Source organism: Falco rusticolus, chromosome 6 (assembly GCF_015220075.1).
Source record: "Falco rusticolus isolate bFalRus1 chromosome 6, bFalRus1.pri, whole genome shotgun sequence".
NCBI lineage: Eukaryota > Metazoa > Chordata > Aves > Falconiformes > Falconidae > Falco > Falco rusticolus.
Genome location: NC_051192.1, coordinates 73,700,581 through 73,718,993, shown reverse-complemented (window position 1 = coordinate 73,718,993; position 18,413 = coordinate 73,700,581). Strand labels below are relative to the sequence as shown.

Here is an 18,413-nt window from a genome sequence, read left to right as displayed (position 1 = left end):
TGTAGACATTTTAGCAGATTACACAAGGTCATACTGCAAAGCAAAAAAAGTGTAGGTATTAAATTAAGAAGCAGCACGTGCTATCAACATTGTAGATATTAACATCGGAATCTTGATTTCTTATGGCGCCAGTTTGCATTACTTTCAGCTAACATTTTAATTTGCAGACAGTTAAAACCTACGTGATGTTCTAACAAAGTATTTTCACAAAAGCAACTTCTTGCAGCCAAGTTATAATTCAAAGACCAGCCAAGTTACAACTGAAATTGCTAGGCTTAACATGGCGGAAAAAGGGCTGAACTTAAATAGAAGTATGACAAATCAACATTAGACTATGAAGGGAAAGTTCATTGTGCTATCAACAATAATTACAAGTCTTTGTGTAAATATTCCTGTGTAGCATGAGCGTTTTTGTTGTGAATTTGAAGAGTTTGTTTGTAGAAGAATGGCTGCAGAAGCGTGGCCACGGAACCCCTGAGGGTCTGCACAATCCAAGCCTGGAGCGCACTATCCAGGCCTGGAATTAGAAGCGTACAGGAATTAGAACTGTGCTGAAATTATTGTGCTGAAGGTAACAAGAAAGTAACTTTGATCTATTCTTGAATCCTGCTGCAAAACCAACAACAGGAGGTAGGTAGAAGAAGTAACAAACCGCAAGGCCGAGACATTGCTGACGCAAACAGCTGCATGAATCGAATGCTTGTTCCAATCATGATTAAGCTTTGAAAGCATGATAGTGTATTAGGCTATATAAGAAATGTTGGAAGCTAATAAAATTGAGCAAGATGCATAACTCATATTGAGTAGTCTCTTGACTCCGGCGGACTCCTCTCCCTACAACTGGCGCCCGAACAGGGACCCCGACGACCTTCAGGAGCGCGGAAAACTCTGCCTTTGCACTGCGAATTGGGAGACTCGGGAGAGGAGTCTGAGCAGGAAGGTGCCCGCGACAGAGAAGGCGTCTGAATCCGGCATTGAGCTCCTGCACAGACCTGCACCAGTAAGACCGTCTTTTCCCTCGATAATGGAAAGGAAGGTGGCACTCACACTTTTATCTGAGGTTCTTGCTAAGCGAGAGGCTAGCATGAGCACAAAGAAGCTCCAAGAGCTATGCAGATGGGCGCAGGAAAAAGGACACTTAAAGGACCCCCAACTGATGTTTAGTGTGACTGAGTGGTGAGAGATTGGGGATTCCCTTTGGGATGCGACCCTTAGAGGCAGCAAATCGGCCAAGGAGTTGGGACCAACCTGGCGGGAGGTCATGAACCATTTAGGGTCAATGGTCGTGGAGAAAAAGATGGCTATGGCTGCTTCAGAACTCCTCGGTCGGGAAACCAAGTCGATGTCATCTACCCGATTTATTTGGTCAAGGCACCCCGTCTGCAAAAGGCATAGTTGTGCCTATTAAGAAATCTGCGACAGAACTATTACACCCGATATCTGAGGGCACCGCTGCAGCGGGTGGTCCAAAGTGCCGACCAAAGCTCTACTGGGAACCACCCCCTGTACTGGAGGAGGATGAGGGCACCGAAATAAGACCGAGTGCTGCTCCGGATGTGAGTGGGGAGACAGAGAATGAGGGCTCACCAACTGCTCCAGTATCCCATCCCTGGGTAAAACCCTCCGACTGGACCTTAAATCGCTTGCTTCAGCAGACGGAAGAGTGCCACTTGCCTACCGGTGGTCGCAATGTTCAAATTCAAACTCGGGAAGGTGTCATCTTCCAACCAGCTGTCCCTCAAAATCGTTGGTCTGGGGTTACACGGGATGCGATACTGGAGGGAAAGTGGCAGGCTGCCTCTGCTGTTGCATGCCCGGTGTGGACCACCACATTACCAGACGGTACAGCAGCCACAGCGTGGAAACCTTTTGATTGAAGTTTATGCAGCAGCTGCGACAAACTGTTACACAATATGGTTTGCAATCAGAACCAGCCAAGCACTTGCTGAATTATTTGTTTGACTCCGAAATCATGACACCCAGCGATTGTACCTCACTAGCCAGATTGCTTCTTACACCAGCACAGTATTTGCTTTTTGAAAAAGAGTGGGAATGACAGGTGCAGATGATTTTGATGCCGCCTAAGGCCCAGGGACACCCCCTGCGTGATGTAAATGAGGACATGCCGTTGGGTCGTAACGTCTATGCCAACCCTAAAGTGCAATTAACGTTTTCCATGGAGATGCATAATGCCTCCGCCCTGGCTGCAAAACAAGCCCTTGCACTTGTCCCATCGGAACACAAGGCCCCTTCCTTCACAACAGTCAAGCAGGGAGCAACAGAGCCGTTTGACAGCTTTGTGAACCGGCTAGTACAAGCCTTAGATCAAAACCCGAGTATGACGGAGGACCTTAAAGTGCAAAGGCTCCAAATGCTAGCTTTTGAAAATGCTAATCCAAGGGCCAAAACAATTCTGTCTACCCTCCCTCGAACCGCTTCAATTGAGGAAATGTTAGACAGAATGGTAAACAGTGCAGCTGCCCAACAGGCTGCTTTTGTCTCTGATGCTGTGAGTTCTGCTGTATCTACAGCCATGAAAACCCATACCCAGGCGTTGGCAGCTGCCCTCAAACCTGCGGTATGGCCAAGTACCAAGCCCAAGGGTCCACTCGGAGCTTGTTTCTGCTGTGGTGAAAAAGGTCATCAACACCATACCTGTTCGGTGTCTGTATGGTGTGACCATTGCCAGTCTGCTTCTCAAGCCTGTCAGCGCTCGGGAAACTGGAAGGAATATTATTTGTTGTAATCATTATTGTAATGCTCTTCGTTCTTAGCTGTGCTCTTTCTTGTTTAAAGAGAGCAGTTTTTAACATAACCAATCAGGCCTGGCTTGTGCAAAAGAAAGAAGGGGGAACTGTAGAAGAATGGCTGCAGAAGCGTGGCCACGGAACCCCTGAGGGTCTGCACAATCCAAGCCTGGAGTGCACTATCCAGGCCTGGAATTAGAAGTGTACAGGAATTAGAACTGTGCTGAAATTATTGTGCTGAAGTTAACAAGAAAGTAACTTTGATCTATTCTTGAATCCTGTTGCAAAACCAAGAACAGGAGGTAGACAGAAGAAGTAACAAACCGCAAGGCCGAGACATAACAGCTCATTCATGATGCAAACAGCTGCATGAATCGAATGCTTGTTCCAATCATGATTAAGCTTTGAAAGCATGATAGTGTATTAGGCTATATAAGAAATGTTGGAAGCTAATAAAATTGAGCAAGATGCATAACTCATATTGAGTAGTCTCTTGACTCCGGCAGACTCTTCTCCCTACATTTGTTTTACATTCTCAAGCATTTGCTTCCAGCTTTAAAATGTAACGTTCAACAAGCACTAAAACTTTAGAACAAATCATCTTCTGAACTGTAACATTCATTAAGATGAGAATGATTATTATGTGATCAACCTGAAACCATAATCTCTATATAAAGGATTTTCTGATCAACCACACAGGAAGACTATTTGTATCAGACACTTAGTACTGAACAGTACTATGAGAAAAGTAGTTCAAAAACCTAAATGCATCTTCAGAAATTACATCATTTCTGGGGATCAGACATCACAGGGATGCTCACACCGAACACTGCAACACTTTCAGCAGGTGGGAGATGCTGTCCACCCCTATGCCTGTCACAGTTAACCACACCGAGTGGGAATTGTGGAGGCAAACTGCTGTCTGATGAAAACTCATATTCAAACAAGGCAGGCAACTGCTAATGCAACATTAAGTGATTTTCCCAATTATTTCAGGTCGCTGCTGATAAAGGCCAGTCCCAGCTGATGCTCCGGCAGCCTCTTCTGTCCTGCTTCAGATCTCGCTGGAGCAATCCTCCTCTGCGCAGTACCAAGTACAACACAGCTCTGGTACGGGTCTGCAGCTCTGAACCACAACACTAAACCAAAGCTTCCAATCTCAAGAAATCAAAAATTAAAACAACTATCCTCACAAAAAAAAAAAAAAAAAAAAAAAGAAGATCCAATACTGCCTAAGTCCACTACATGCCTATAACTGAAATCACTAAAATGCAGCATTGGATTACTACAGAAATATTTAAATTGGATTACTACAGAAATGTTTAAATGAATAAAATACAGTGCAATTTGAATTAATAAAAGTTTGTTTTGTTATGAAACAATAGTGGAGCTAATACTACATCTTACATGAACTACAGAAAATGTTTAGGGTTTCTACAGTTTAATCATCATTAATGGGACAAAGGAAATTATTTATTAACTAATGGGTCAGAGAATACAGAAAGAATGTCCTTGCAGTATTGATTTTGCGCATAAAATTAACTTCTTCAGTTGCATTTGTAACTGTCAAGAAAGCTTGAACAGTATTAACTCGCTCTATTATCAAGCCTCAAGAAATACACACATAGTCAAGATGTCAAATTTATTTTGAAATGATGAAACAAAACATACGACCGCTTTGTGGGCTTACCCATTAAGTGATTAAAGCATAACTCTGACTAAACTGAATTTGTGCCAGTGTCAACATAAAACTGTTTTTAAAAGTCGGTGCTATGAATTATTTACTCTTCTCTTAAAGCTCAGTATCAACATATCAGTTCACTCTTCTTGTACTCCTCCTTTGTCCTGTTACATTACAGGGAGATTCAAGTCAGGGTTACAGTGGTGACCCAAGTCTACAACGAAGCAAAGCAACATAACAAGGCTATGCAACCACCCAAATCATTCAATGCTTTTGAGGAAGAGTAGCTTTAGCAAAAGCACACTCCCATGAAGTGTAACAGTTTCAGCACACCTTGGAAAAGACTGGGCAGACCTTGATCATAAAATCATTCCTGCGTAGAGATAACCCCTTCCAAAAGCCTGTGTGTGCAACTGCTTGGAATAGCACCAAATAACCTGAGAGGCAAAACATGCATCACAGCACAAATAATAACACCACACAAACCACCCACACTGGAAAACTACGTTGCTTTAACATTGAAGAACTGAATCACTTGCAAGAGCTCTAAGAAGGATTCCACAAAGCTACATGCCTGAAAGACCATCTTTCCACTATCTCCCTATATTCAAGGTATTTTGTGCCTTAGAAGCTTGTAACACTGTCAAAGCCAGAAGTATTGGCCAAAGTCAAGCTACCCCACAGGAGATGAAGGTATTCAGCCTAATTTTACGACCCTAAGAAGATACAAACCTCTCCTTTAGAAACAGCCTAATTTGGGTTATCACACCATTAAGATCTTTAATTCTCAAATTCTAATAAAAGAAGGATTGGCCATTAGAAAGTGCTGAGAACAAAGTGTAAACAGCCAGATGCTGCAAAACACTAAAACATACTCCCAAAAGCACACATAAGTAATGCTTACCAAAGTGGTAATGTTATCAAATACATTCATTAAGAGATAAATTAAATAACAAATCAGTGATGCTGTTAAAGACTCTATTACTTCTTAATTAAGTCTGGCCCTGATGCACAACTTTGCAAACTCATGAAGACCTCTATACTATGATAGTGCCTAAAATTCAGCACATTTACCTTGATTTATTTCTCCTTTGCAGCAGACACATAGAAACATCCATGTGCTATAAAAGCATTACCAAGCACTACTAAAACAGCTGTACTTGCAGAACTTAGGCCTAAATCAAACAGTATTTCAACAACTACTTTTCACAAACAATACTGGAAGTGTGCTACTGTGTCGTAACTTCTATTGACATGTGCCTCTGCACTCCAAATAAGGCTGAGGAAAATCATTAAAGGTTATCCTCCTAATTTGCATGCTGTGAAACAGCAACCGTTACCATCTTTAGATCTTAAAAAGATTCCTTATGTACAATCCTTTCTTTAAAAGTGTATTCTTACAGTTTCTGAAACTTAATTGGTTATTATATTTTGTTCCAGTGAAAAAACTACATTAATTATCCAGCTACCAAGTGTCACGCTGCAGTTATGCTTCTGTTTGGTGTAACAGAATAACGTTAGACTGACCTCTGTAAGACATGCTGGATTTTTGGCCTTCATTTCCAGAAGGCTCAATTTAGTAATATTCCCAGCATCTCTCAGCAGTGAGCTGTGATGGCTAAAATTAACTGAAACAGCTTATTAAGGGTGGTTTCTCAAATTCAGTAATCAAAACCCCACAACTTCAATCACGAGCTTTCGATTAGGACAGAAATCACTAATCTTCTTTTATTCCTTACTCCAAAAACATGGTGAATTTTAACAAACAAAAATGTTTGTATTAAAACTTAAAACTAATGCAAACCTGAAATACTGTATTAATTTAAGACATAGCAGTTCTATAGAAGATAGTTTTCTAAGCTCACAGGAGTGTTAAAATTTCTAAACTATGATTACAGAGGATAACATAAGTACTTTACTACAAAGCGGCTATTGGCTTTAACAAAGTAATTTGGGTTAAATGAATTATATATAAGATAGCACGTGTTTGTAAGAAAATGTTGGAGTTTTCCTCAAACTGAAAAGCTGGGTAGTCTACTTACTACAGTTCCCACTATTTTTCAGACTTCTCCTCAGCTACGCACACAACAGGCAAATTCCAGAAGCCCATGAAGCTTCTCAAAAGTATTTTAAATAGATGCAGAAAGCCTACGTACTTAGGCATATTTCTATAGAATACATTCATCATTTTTAAATCCCATACAAGTGTTATCAGCTTTCAGCAAGAACATTATGCATCAACCAAAATAAGCATGTCTCTAGTTGCAGTTGTATTAAACAGTTTCAACAGAAATGTTCACGTAAGAGTATCACAATTTTCACTGCACATTAAATAATTCCACAGAATCCAGGCATATTCAAAATGAACAAGTTAGAAAATTAGCATACTGGCAGCTTCTTAAAGGACTGCATTTTTACTTTACACTGTTTACAACACTCATGGTCAACCTTGATCTTAATGTGACATAGTAATATAAATCTTCAAAAACATTTTTAAAAAGCAATCCAAACTGCCTTCATGTTATTCAATGCTGTATTTCTAGGACTAAAATTCTGTACATTATACACGATGACCAACTTTTAAACCCTGTGAGGGGCCTAACATTGCAAAAGTAGCAATTCCTAAATTGATCACCAAATTACTAATAGAACATTCACATGCAGTATTTACCATAGGTGTCCTAACTAGATTTGATACCTCAGACTTTCGTACAACGAAGAATTTTATTTTTGCCTGACGTGTTTTGACCTATCGTCATTTCAGTTCTTACTAACAAATGAAAGAAGAAAAAAGCCAAAAATTACTATTTCACTTGTTTCAACAAAAAACTGTTACAAAACGTTGTGGAAGAAAAGATTGATGTGAAAAGGAAAAAAAACCCCAGTTGTGTCTATGAGCCTACCATTTTCAATGAAAAATTATGTTACTCTCTATGTGGGAAACATTTTTAAATCCTCTAGCATAAATTTCTTCACAAGGCACATCACATGCTAAATTCCATTTAAAATTAATGAATTTTCAGCTCATAATGACCTTTTTTTTTAGAGCTACAGCACTTTTGATAAGGTTTCTGGTATTCTCCAGATGAAAACAGATAAATCTAAAAATCCAAAAGGCTGCTATCCGAAAGTGTCACTAAACAATGCAACAGAAGTTGTTAAAAATCAGACTTTATCAGACTTACCGCCAGTGCTTTAGATAACTTTGTTCTATAGTTACTCAAAACAATTGAATCAGCGTCCTTTAGTGGCACATATGCAAATCCGTCTTTAATGAACACTCTTCTGGCTCTAAATAGATCTACAGCATCTGCAAGTCCAACCTAAGAAAGAAAAAAAACCCACATTGTGAAATAGCAAAATAATGCAGTAACAATGTTTACAACCCTAAGATTCAAGATGGACCAGTAAAGCTTTAAGTCATTCTCTGTCTTTTAATACTCTATCCAGGCAAAACAAAGACTTCGAAGTTAAATGCTAACTTTGACATATCTGATAAGTATTTTGATGGAAAAATATTGTTTACTTGCAAAAAGTCACACTAAAAGGGAAAATAAGCTACTTTAAATTTTGCATCTATGATTATTAGCCCAAGTATGTAGCTTTGCATCACTTACTGATATTTGAAAGTGGATTTGTGTTGACCTTCTGTTTCACACATCTTGAAATATTTGATTCATGTAAGCTACGTACATAAGGTATTGGAAACAGAGCTCGAACCCAACCAACTTAGCTCCAAAGAAGAATCAGTGGGCTACGTTACATACCTCTTTTCCTCTTCCTTTGTTCTCTTGCAAAAAGAATTTCAGACTAACGCAATCAGGTCAAACCTAGTTTCAACAACAGATGTTCGAGAAGGCCTCCAATCCTAAACAAACTGTCAGCCAGGTAACTTAAGTCATTTGTCTGAGAAACATTAAAACTTAAGACCATTTTTGTGGAAAAACAAGGGATGACAGGACAGAGGACATCAACAGTAGTTTAAAGGTCCCTTCATTCTCCCAGTCCCTCCCCCTACCCTTAAACTGATATGAAGAGAACCTCACGTTAGTCTCAGCTAATTTAGATACTTAGATTAACTATTAGCAATAGTATTATGCAAATTTAACAACTCCAAGTTTAACTGAAAGAGAATAAATGCAAACCTGTGGAACCTGGCAATTTCTACTTACCTTATAGAACATTTGTTCTTTCATTTTATTTGCAGTGAGGCCAGGGGTTGATGCACACAGCTCATTTGCCAATTCACTTTTCAGGTCTTCACTAATCTAAAATTAAGAGCTTGTTTTAAAACTGTGAAAATACTTTAGGTGGTGGGTTTTTTTAATTAACATGAGCTAAAAGATTACTTCATCTGTAAATATATCATCACTCATCTGTAAATATATCATCACTTTAGTTCACAAGGGAAAAAGAATTACATATTCAGCAACTGATCACTTATTAAGCAGAAACCAGCAAAACACTAGTGGGTCAATAGTGTTAAACAGCCTTCCTTCTGAAGCATTAGTGTATTTTAAAATCTGCACTACTTTCAAACATTAACACAAGAACTATAAAATATGCTATCATGTGTTGACACTAAGTCAACCCCTTCAAAATAAAATGTGACAATACCTGCTCATATCTAGATTTACTGTATGCATTAAAACAAAGCATGATGACCCAATAGCAATTAGTAAGGACTTAACATCATCAGATTTTTAACATCAGTTTCAGCTCATTTTTAAATCCAGACTTTCTAAAAAAAATTACATATCATCTTATAGTCACAGGTTTACCTCTCTCTCCCCTTTTTTCTTTTTGAGGAGAACAGTGTTATACTTTCTGTTCACTAAATGTTAGTGCTTTCCTAATTCTTGAAACATGTAAGTTAAGCAGCAATGCTCTAATTCAACAGCTTAAAGTATTTAAACCAAAATTTCTAGCCTGAAAAATCATGGACAATGTTACACTTCCTAATATAAAAGCTTAAATACTTCTGTTACATAAATAGATAGTTACTATGCTTTTTGGCTATTTAATAACACACCAAATACAGTCAAAAAGCCACACTTAAAATTAGCATATTGTTATGATTTTAGTAAATAAATCATTTGGGGGTTTCATTCAACAGAAAACAGTTAACAGTATTTGAAATTGCATTGTTCTGCTTTAAATCATGATTAAGCTCAGGGTTTAGAACTTGAAAAAAAGTAATAAATTAATAAAATTATAAATAATGCACTGTGATAAAATAGATCATACATGATGGTAATCCAGCAATGATACCTAGTAACTTCATTACATACAAGTCTTAAATATTTGCACACCAAGTTCCTGATAAAGTATAACGGACATAGTCCCTGACTGAAAGGGATTAAGCATCAAGGAACACACAGAATATCTTCCCAAAACACAGATGTCACCGAAATATAACACATTGTGTGACACTGCTCTACATAAACTGGACAATAACCTATGGAGAGGTAATGCAAGGCTGCAGTCAAGATAGCTTTTAGGGACTAGTCAGCAACCACGCGAAGGCTATTGCATGCAATAGACATCCAGAGTCCAAATGCAAGATATAAAGATGACACTCAGTGGCTTTCCTCTCCATGAAAAAGGATATGTGTAAGCAGTTCAGTCTCTTCACTGTACGTCTAAATTCATTGACCAACACTTCTATGCAGTTAAGTACTATTTACACAAAACTTTTTTCCTCCTTCTCAGTTGGAAAAAACTGAGAAAATGAAGGAAAATACTTTTCTTGGGACTCATATGAAGGACCATTTAATTTCAAATTTGGAGAAGTAGCTCAGCAAATCCCCTATGAAAGTGATTTGATAGATGCATATGAAATAGCCAAAGCAGTGATTTCTAGAAGGCTTATGGTTACCCTGTCCACATCTTGATGTCCTCTGTAGTACTCTCTCTGGAAAATCAGCTTTAAAACAATAATAATAAAGCTGCCAGCAAGTCAGAAGACTGTAACTTTGAAGACAGAGGAAATACACAGCATCATTGTATTTCTGCATGTGAAAATCTAATACTCAGGGAAAAACAGCAGGGAAACACAAACAGGGAAAACCAAAAAAAAAAAAGTAAGGAAACCATTTTTCTTTAACAAAGTAGCTGTATCAAAACAACTAAATGTGCTTGTGTAAAAGATACAAGAAAACACCTCCTATAAAATACTCCCACTAACAATCTTATTCCTGTTAAGTCTTCGAAAGATTCCTGCTTTTCAAATGTGACACACAGGAACTATATACGAATTTCATGCAGAGCTACCAGAACCGTGCTACTCCCTCCCAGATGATGCATTTCTTCTTTAAGTAAGTAGGAATCTATGTCACTGGTATCAGCCTGCAGGCTTGCCTTTCACCTTGTATAGACCAAAGTTTTAATTTTAATTCCAGAGTAGTGGCTTCCACTCTTCAAATGTAACAGTTTTATGCTTTGTCAATAGAAATTGCTTAGGAGAGCCCAGTCTACCAAGTCATTCCAAACCCTCAGTGAAACCGTCTTCAAATAAAAACAGCCCAACATATTGTATAGCTATTAGGTGGTTACAATTGTATTACTACTTCTAGAGTATCTCACTAAAAAAACATCAAACCGAGCCAAGGATAGCTATTTGGGTTTTTTTACAGAAAGCCATTAAAACAGTCCAGTGACTGTTTTACAGACAGGCTTTGCAATACTGGGGGGACAATGAAAAGATGGAAAGGCAAGGATTCCTTGCCTATTTGTTTTTTGAAAAACAATTAGCTCATTTTCATCAACAAAACCATTTTATTCAGTATTACATTTAATTACAACTAATTTAATATTGTATATTAATTTTAGTTTAATATACAATAGTTATACTGACTCCAAACTTCACAAGATGTCTAAATCCTACTTCATTAGTAACTTGACCACATTGAACTTGTACATATGTAAAATCACAGTGATTTTACATTTTCTTGCATCTCACTACCAAAAAAAATTTAACATTGCTGGGGAAAACAAGACCCTGATGAAACCTCCAGAAAAACAAATTAATAGGCCACAAGTAAAGATTTGGATAAGACTGTGGACAGTGTTACTGAAAACACAGTTTCATCAGAAATTGTATATTTTAAACAAACAAATATTATTGCAAAAGAGTATTTACCATATAAATACCTAATACTTATAAAGCTGTTCAATAATTTTCTTCTTACATCCTCAAGCACCTTATTGATTAAGGCAAACCTTCAGCAGCCCTACAAACACTTTGCTCCTTGCCTTTTCACTAAATTCACATTGCCTTGATGTTTTCAGCTAATGGAGACAGAGGAAGAAGAAACAGGGATATCCCTAGTTCCTAACTAAATCTGTGAGATGGCTCCAGAACACATTTAAAAATAAAACTTCTTTTCCTAAAGACTGGAATGTTAAAAAAAACCTGGCATAAAGATTTCACCATTTTCACATAAAATTGTGTAAAATTGACTGAAGGTGCAGTGCAATGAAAATACACTCCTTATAGTCTAAACTCTGACTCAGACCTTCAGTTAGGTCATGCCTCTACCTCTGTATACAAAGCATCATAAAACATGTATCCCAATTTTTCTTGGTTCAAGGAAGCTGGGAAAAGCTTTTTCTTTTCTTCTTATATTGAAATAAGAACACTTTGTACATTTAGTATAAATGTACAAAGAACAATTTGTACATTTAGTAATTTCATCTCTAAATGGCACCTGCAAGAACACATTCCGGTAATCATTAAAAAATTAGACACAATTAAATACAGCTTTTAGGATTCTAATCAAGATCAGAAAGATAAACAGACTTAACTTTTGACAGCACTCAATGATGTTTGCCACATAAAATACTGTGATTTTCAAAAGTTTTAAACACAAAACAAACAAAGAAAAAAAAACCCACAGAATTCTTCTGAGGGTGTCATCTGGTGCCCATCTGACCAACCTCGCTGAACCGATTCAACTCACCCCACAGAAAACAACACACTGGTTTTGCCTCATTAATACCTGAATAATACCTTTGTTGCCAGTTTAGTAAACTGAACCTGCTAATCACCAAGTCAGTCTGCGCTTCACTCAAGCAAAGAACAATACCACCAGGAAAAGGATCTTCCCTTTTCAGTGACAGCAGGTCACCTACCATAGCTTGAAACAATTCAATGCGCCATCGTAAGGTTTTGAGACTTAGAAGAATTACAAAAATCAAGACATCAAAAGGGAAGGCATAAGAGGAAAGGAAGCAAGCAAGAATTTGGGACAAGTTGTATTATTTCTAGTTTTCCTGTTTTCTATGTGCAGTTTATTCATTGATTTTTAATCACAGAATTGTCCTAGAAACACAAAGACACATACATTTAGATTAAAATATGAATAATTTAATATGTAATGCTTGGTTAAACAAACACTGGCAGTAAGGCAGTCCAACAACCTCAAAGTAAGTTTGATATCCCTGCTCTGCTTTAATGAAGAGATAAAGATGCACACACATATTATGCACAACTACTTAATTTTGCCATTCCTAAGTCTCCCAGTAAGGAACAAGAACTCCATGGACAAGTCCTTTCCTTTTCCAAGATTCAGCTTCAGGTATTTATGTACACACATCACTAACGTCCTTAGAAAGCGAACTTCTAAAACAGCTGAGCAGCTGGTACTCAAATTGCACACCACCCTCCTCAAAAAGAGAGCATCAATCTCTCAACACTCTACTCCATTGCCATTTTAAGTATGAAATGGACAAAATGATAATTTCCTGGTCAATCTTCTGCATTGCCACACATCACAGTACAAACTAAGCTAGAACTAGAACATAAATGTATTAACCTAGATACCATTACATTTAAGAATATAAATGTAAAGTGTATTCAGGCAGTTAAGCAAATACTAGCTTAATTAGGGAAGGACATCACTCCCAGCTGTCCTACCAATTAAAAGCATGAAAGGCCATAAATAAAACATTCCAGAGGCCCACAAATCTGTTGTTAACAAATCTGATGACATTTCTTAACAGGTAACAATTCTATTTTGGCCAGGCACAGATTAATTAAGAAAAAAACCTGTATTTCCACGGTACTACAACTTACTATTTTAGCTCAAGTTCAGGTTGCTGGCATCCCTAAAAATGTAAAAGGCTGCACCTGGAATTATTATATATTCTTATCCATCAACTGAAACACTGATTGGGGTTGGTTTTTTGTTGTTTTTTTTTTTAAAAAAAAAAAGTCAGGAGTGGGCACAGAAAGGACATTTTATAGATCTTCCTCAACTATGCAGCTAACTCATGGTTACCCTAATCACAGAGAAACTCAGTGACACAGGTCCAGTTTCCTACATTCCTGACAAAAATTTCCCTACGTTCATGAAAAGGAAAACTGAACAAAACCATTTAAGATTACTCCAGAAACATCACCACATACATATTAGAGTCGCACATGACTGAAGAGCTGACAGAAGATCCTTATGAGAAATATAGCAAGAAGTTTTCTTGCATTTACAAATCAGGATGCTAACTTCAGACTCAATTTTACAGAAACTTGTTAACAAATGTTTCTCTAGACTCAATCACAGGATTAGCAGGGAAGAGCATTTCAGTGTTGGCAGACCATTTTATGAAGCTTACGTCCAAAACAGCTGCTAGTAAATTCTACTTGCAATGTAATTACATCCTGCAAAAACTATTCTTTCATCTTTTATGCTGCTGTACCAAGGAACAATACAAACATTTCCAAAGTTGCTGCATTCACTGCTGTGTGAAGAATAAATTCGTTTTGGAAACATCCTTAACCTCATCCACTACAAAAGAACTTAACACTTTGATTATCCAAAGAATTTTTTCTTCTTGAATAACATTTGAAAAAATAAACTATTGATTTCCCAATTTTCTCTTCTCTTCTGCCCCAAAAGAATGTCTAAAATGCTTACAGAAAAAGAGGGCAAACTTGATGACACCATTCTCTTTGTCTATACTAAGTTTCTTCCAGGAATCCAAAACTATCAATTGCTAAGAACTGAGGATCTACAGGGGTCTTGCTTCTCTTTCACCATTCCCAAACCATTAGGTAAGTGGCAGTCAAGTGTGAACTGGTTAACTACTGAGTGCTAGAACACATTATCACACAAGCAGTGTGGTTACCCTTCCCACCTTTTCTATCATAAGCTGAGGAACATGGTGTAGAAGATACCTATTCTCCACTGCATTGCTGGTATAGCTGCCATTTCACATTACTTTAGAAATTCAGGGTTACTGCAGAACATCCGCCTCAGACTAGACTCTATTCCAAATGTTGCCTGGTGGTTTTCAGCTAGACTAGGAGGAAGGATACTTTCATTCATCATCTCATTTTTATTGCAGCCTTTTTTGCAGGTTTTTTTTTTTAAAGCCCCTAACTTTTTCAAAGCAGGAAGAGAATGGACTTCCAACAAGAAAGAGCATGTATTGTACCCAGTACAGAAGGATTCAACCTTACAGTGGACTCTAACAGTCCTATTTAACTCAAATAATGCGCCACACAAAGCTATTTAGTAAGAATCGTAGTGCTCTGATGCATTAAAGGGGGCATAAGTAACTGTACAGTTTGTGGTTTAGTTTTACTTAGCTTCAGTAGCCAATTTTAAGAAAAAAAAGCTATCTTCTACGGGTCCATTTAGACTTCTGCAGGTAACCAGCATCTGTTTCTAATCAAACCAAGATGATTACCAAATTAAATCTTTTAATTAGCATTTTGCATCATTTACAAACTGTCGTTCATTATGTTTAAGAAGGTGAAAAGGGACATCCCCAGTAGCTATATATTCTTCAATCATATCTGTTACTTAATTCCACAATTTTATAGAACATGTCCAATACCGTATGTGCAAATAAATACACGCAACTAGAATTACTGCAGCAAAATGCTAGTTTTCTCCATGACTAGTAACAAAGTCATGCTTATTGTTCAAGGACCCATTAGAGAAGAGTAAATAAAGACCCCTCCTCACCCACCCTGTCAGTGCACAAAGAAATGGCAAGTGCATGTTCTTCCCTCCTTCCAGGCAACACTTCTCCCTCTCAGATTTATGTTTATATTCTCCTGTGAATCAAGCTTTATTTAAAAAAGTCTGTAAAAGAATCCTACAATTAATTTAAAGCCTAAATGTTTTAATCAAGATTCACATCATCTATCCATCCCCTACAATGCTAGCCCACTACAATACTCAGGTTGTTTTGCAATCAAGCCCATTATTTTGGGTTGTAGCTTGGTAGTAAGACTGCTTTGTGAAATCCATTAATATGCAAACAGACCCACCAGCTGGCCTACCAAATCCTTGGGACTGCAGTACAATGGCCTAAAGAGTACTACATACTGGTTGAACTGGATTCCTTGCTAATACTTCTGAAGAAAGAGGTCTCCCTAGGATTTTCTTCCCCTAATATGTAACTACACTTAACTGCAAGAGGTAGCCATAAACCTAAACATCAGTGGAGGTTTTTTTCTTTATCAGGAACAAAAGACAATTTTATAAAAAGGAGCAGTGAATTCTGTGACAAAGCCACCACTTGGTGTCACTTAAATTTATCTTCTGAAATGTAAATGATTAGACTGAGTTTATTACTTCCTTTGAAATTAAACACTTTAGGATGAGAGTAACCCGGCCATGTTTTTTTAAAGTGCCAATGGTATACGTGTTTCAAAAGACCTACTCTAAGCCCTTCCATAATTTTACTTCTATTGTTATTTTAAGCATGGAGCCAAGTGACAGAATACATATTTATAGCTAACTTTGGCAATAAGGCATTATTTGCCACCTAGACACACGTCACTTCTGACCTTTGCTGTCACCTCTAAGACAAGCATCATTGGTTTTCAAGCAAATGTAAGATTCAAGTAGCAGAAAACAAAGATAAAATTCAGCATCATTTCCTTAACAAATGCAAACTGCAGCCTACTTGGACACAGTTACTGTTTGAGCTTGGCATAAGTTTCCACACAGTAAAATTAGGCTCTAGACAGCTTCCAATTTTAAAGGTTTTTCCCTATCCTGTTTGGAAAAGGAAGAAATATTATGTGATGCCTCTGAAATGCAAAACCATAAACCCAAACAGAAGAATTTGCTTTATACACCTCATACCAAAATACATAATTACGAAGTCACAGCCTTTTAGTGGCCAGACACAGTATTGAGCATTTTCTTTTGCCTTTATCTGTCCTTACTAAGGACACAAACTAGTCCCATTCTCACTAATCCAAATCTGACTTTAGGATCTTCCATACCCAGTAAAGGCGGCCATAAAACATTTTTTCAAGATGCTAAACTACAAATATTTATACAACTGTCCCACTACTGAGATAAATGCTTCTGAAGAAAGCGTAATAATGATATCAGAAAGTCTCTCATAGGAGTGCTGTGATCATAAAAATGGGAATTAAAGAAGTTTAATTTCTACTGCTTAAAACTGCTAAAAAAGCACTTCAACCTCAACATCAAAGGGCTACTGTGGAAAAAAATTAACTCTAATGCATTTTGCTCATTCCTTTTATTTTTGCAGTTCTTACTATTTCCTCTCAAATGCTGGCAGATGCACTACAGAGCTTTAGCTCCCCCAACTGACTATTCATTCCCATCTGTTGTTCTTTCCCCATTACTATGATCCAAAGCATTTTATTAAAATAATGTGCTTTGTAACAGCATTAAAAAAAAATTAAGATGGTTAAATTTTGAGACAACTGACAGTTACCCAAAACCAAAGCATGTAACTTAGAAGTTACAAAAAAAATCATTATTTTTAAATTTCAAGAGGCTTTTCAGAGATGAAGAAGTTCTAGGATAATTTACACAAGATTTTTATGCTCTGTGGAGAGGAAACAGCAACACAGAAAGAAATATACTACACTTTGAAGATTATTTCTTCTGCACTCTGCAGAAAAATAGCACAGAACAGAAGCATTGCAAGGAATCTAAATTCAATTATAAATCATCCTTATACCACAGATAAAGACATGATAATAACTATTAATTTTCATTTGTTGTGAAAGCAACAAAGAAGAAATATGTCTATTTCAAGGAACAAACTATCTGAAGATAAGATGAAGGCCGGGTCCAGGAAATCAGAACAGTCAAGATGATAACCAGAACGTAACTGAAACATAAATTTAGGGTAAACCTTTACATTCTACTCCACTCCACATTCCATCACACGAAGTTAAATTCCTAGAAAGGTACAGCAACAAATCAAAGCACCTGATAGCACTTAGGAAAAACCACAGGAGACAAGCAACAGCCCACATGGATCTGTCAAAAAAAATCTGTGTTAAGCCAATCTCACTGCCTTTATGACAGTGAAACAGATCTCAGGGATAGGGGGAAAAAAAAGCAGGTGTCATATTGTGTCAAAAGTCCTTGAAGTCACTCTCATAAGACACTCTGAGCAAATGACCAAACAGTTCCACTGAAACTCCTATTACCTGGGTGCAAAACCAATCAGAAAAGCCATGCATGGAAGAATTTAACTCAGAAATAAAAGGACATATTCAGTTCCACAATTATGTAATTTTAAACTAAAATCCAGTATTTTTGTTCCTAACGTGCATATTAAAATAGGGGCAGATTACACCTTTAAATGCCAGGAAACTGGAGACACTGCAAGGGCTCTAAAGAATGGAATCAGACAAAAGAATCTGGTCTAAAACTGAAGGCTGTATTTCAGCAGAGACGCTTCATGGTTTTACATCCAAGCCAGTCCCGTACAAACAGAGGAAAACCCGACTAACCAGGAGTGCTGACAAAAGCAGTTGTGCAACCTCCCCATCGCCAGCTTGGGAGTCACTGTATCATGCTATTGGCATGGGGGTGAAGTGTGAAGAATATATTTATTTGATCTCCATGTCATCTTAGAATTGGTAATGGTCAGGAGTATTCTGACCAGCAGACACCGCATTTGGAAAAAGACATTGCCCCACTAAAAATGGCAAAGGACATGCAAAAATTACAAACCACCACACACAAAGAAAGGCT

The 18,413-nt window shown here is 37.5% G+C and overlaps 1 protein-coding gene across 1 annotated transcript in view; it reads right to left on the bottom strand.

Annotated features, from left to right (window-relative positions):
* The window catches only part of PRIM2 (DNA primase subunit 2), a 127,925-nt gene that overhangs the window by 93,870 nt on the left and 15,642 nt on the right, over positions 1 to 18,413 (bottom strand). Inside the window, exons 6-7 of the mRNA XM_037392130.1 lie at positions 8,601 to 8,696; positions 7,614 to 7,751 (exon numbers count right to left, since the gene is read on the bottom strand). Of these exons, the coding sequence (XP_037248027.1) occupies positions 7,614 to 7,751; positions 8,601 to 8,696 (234 nt within the window). The remainder of the gene's footprint in view (positions 1 to 7,613; positions 7,752 to 8,600; positions 8,697 to 18,413) is intronic.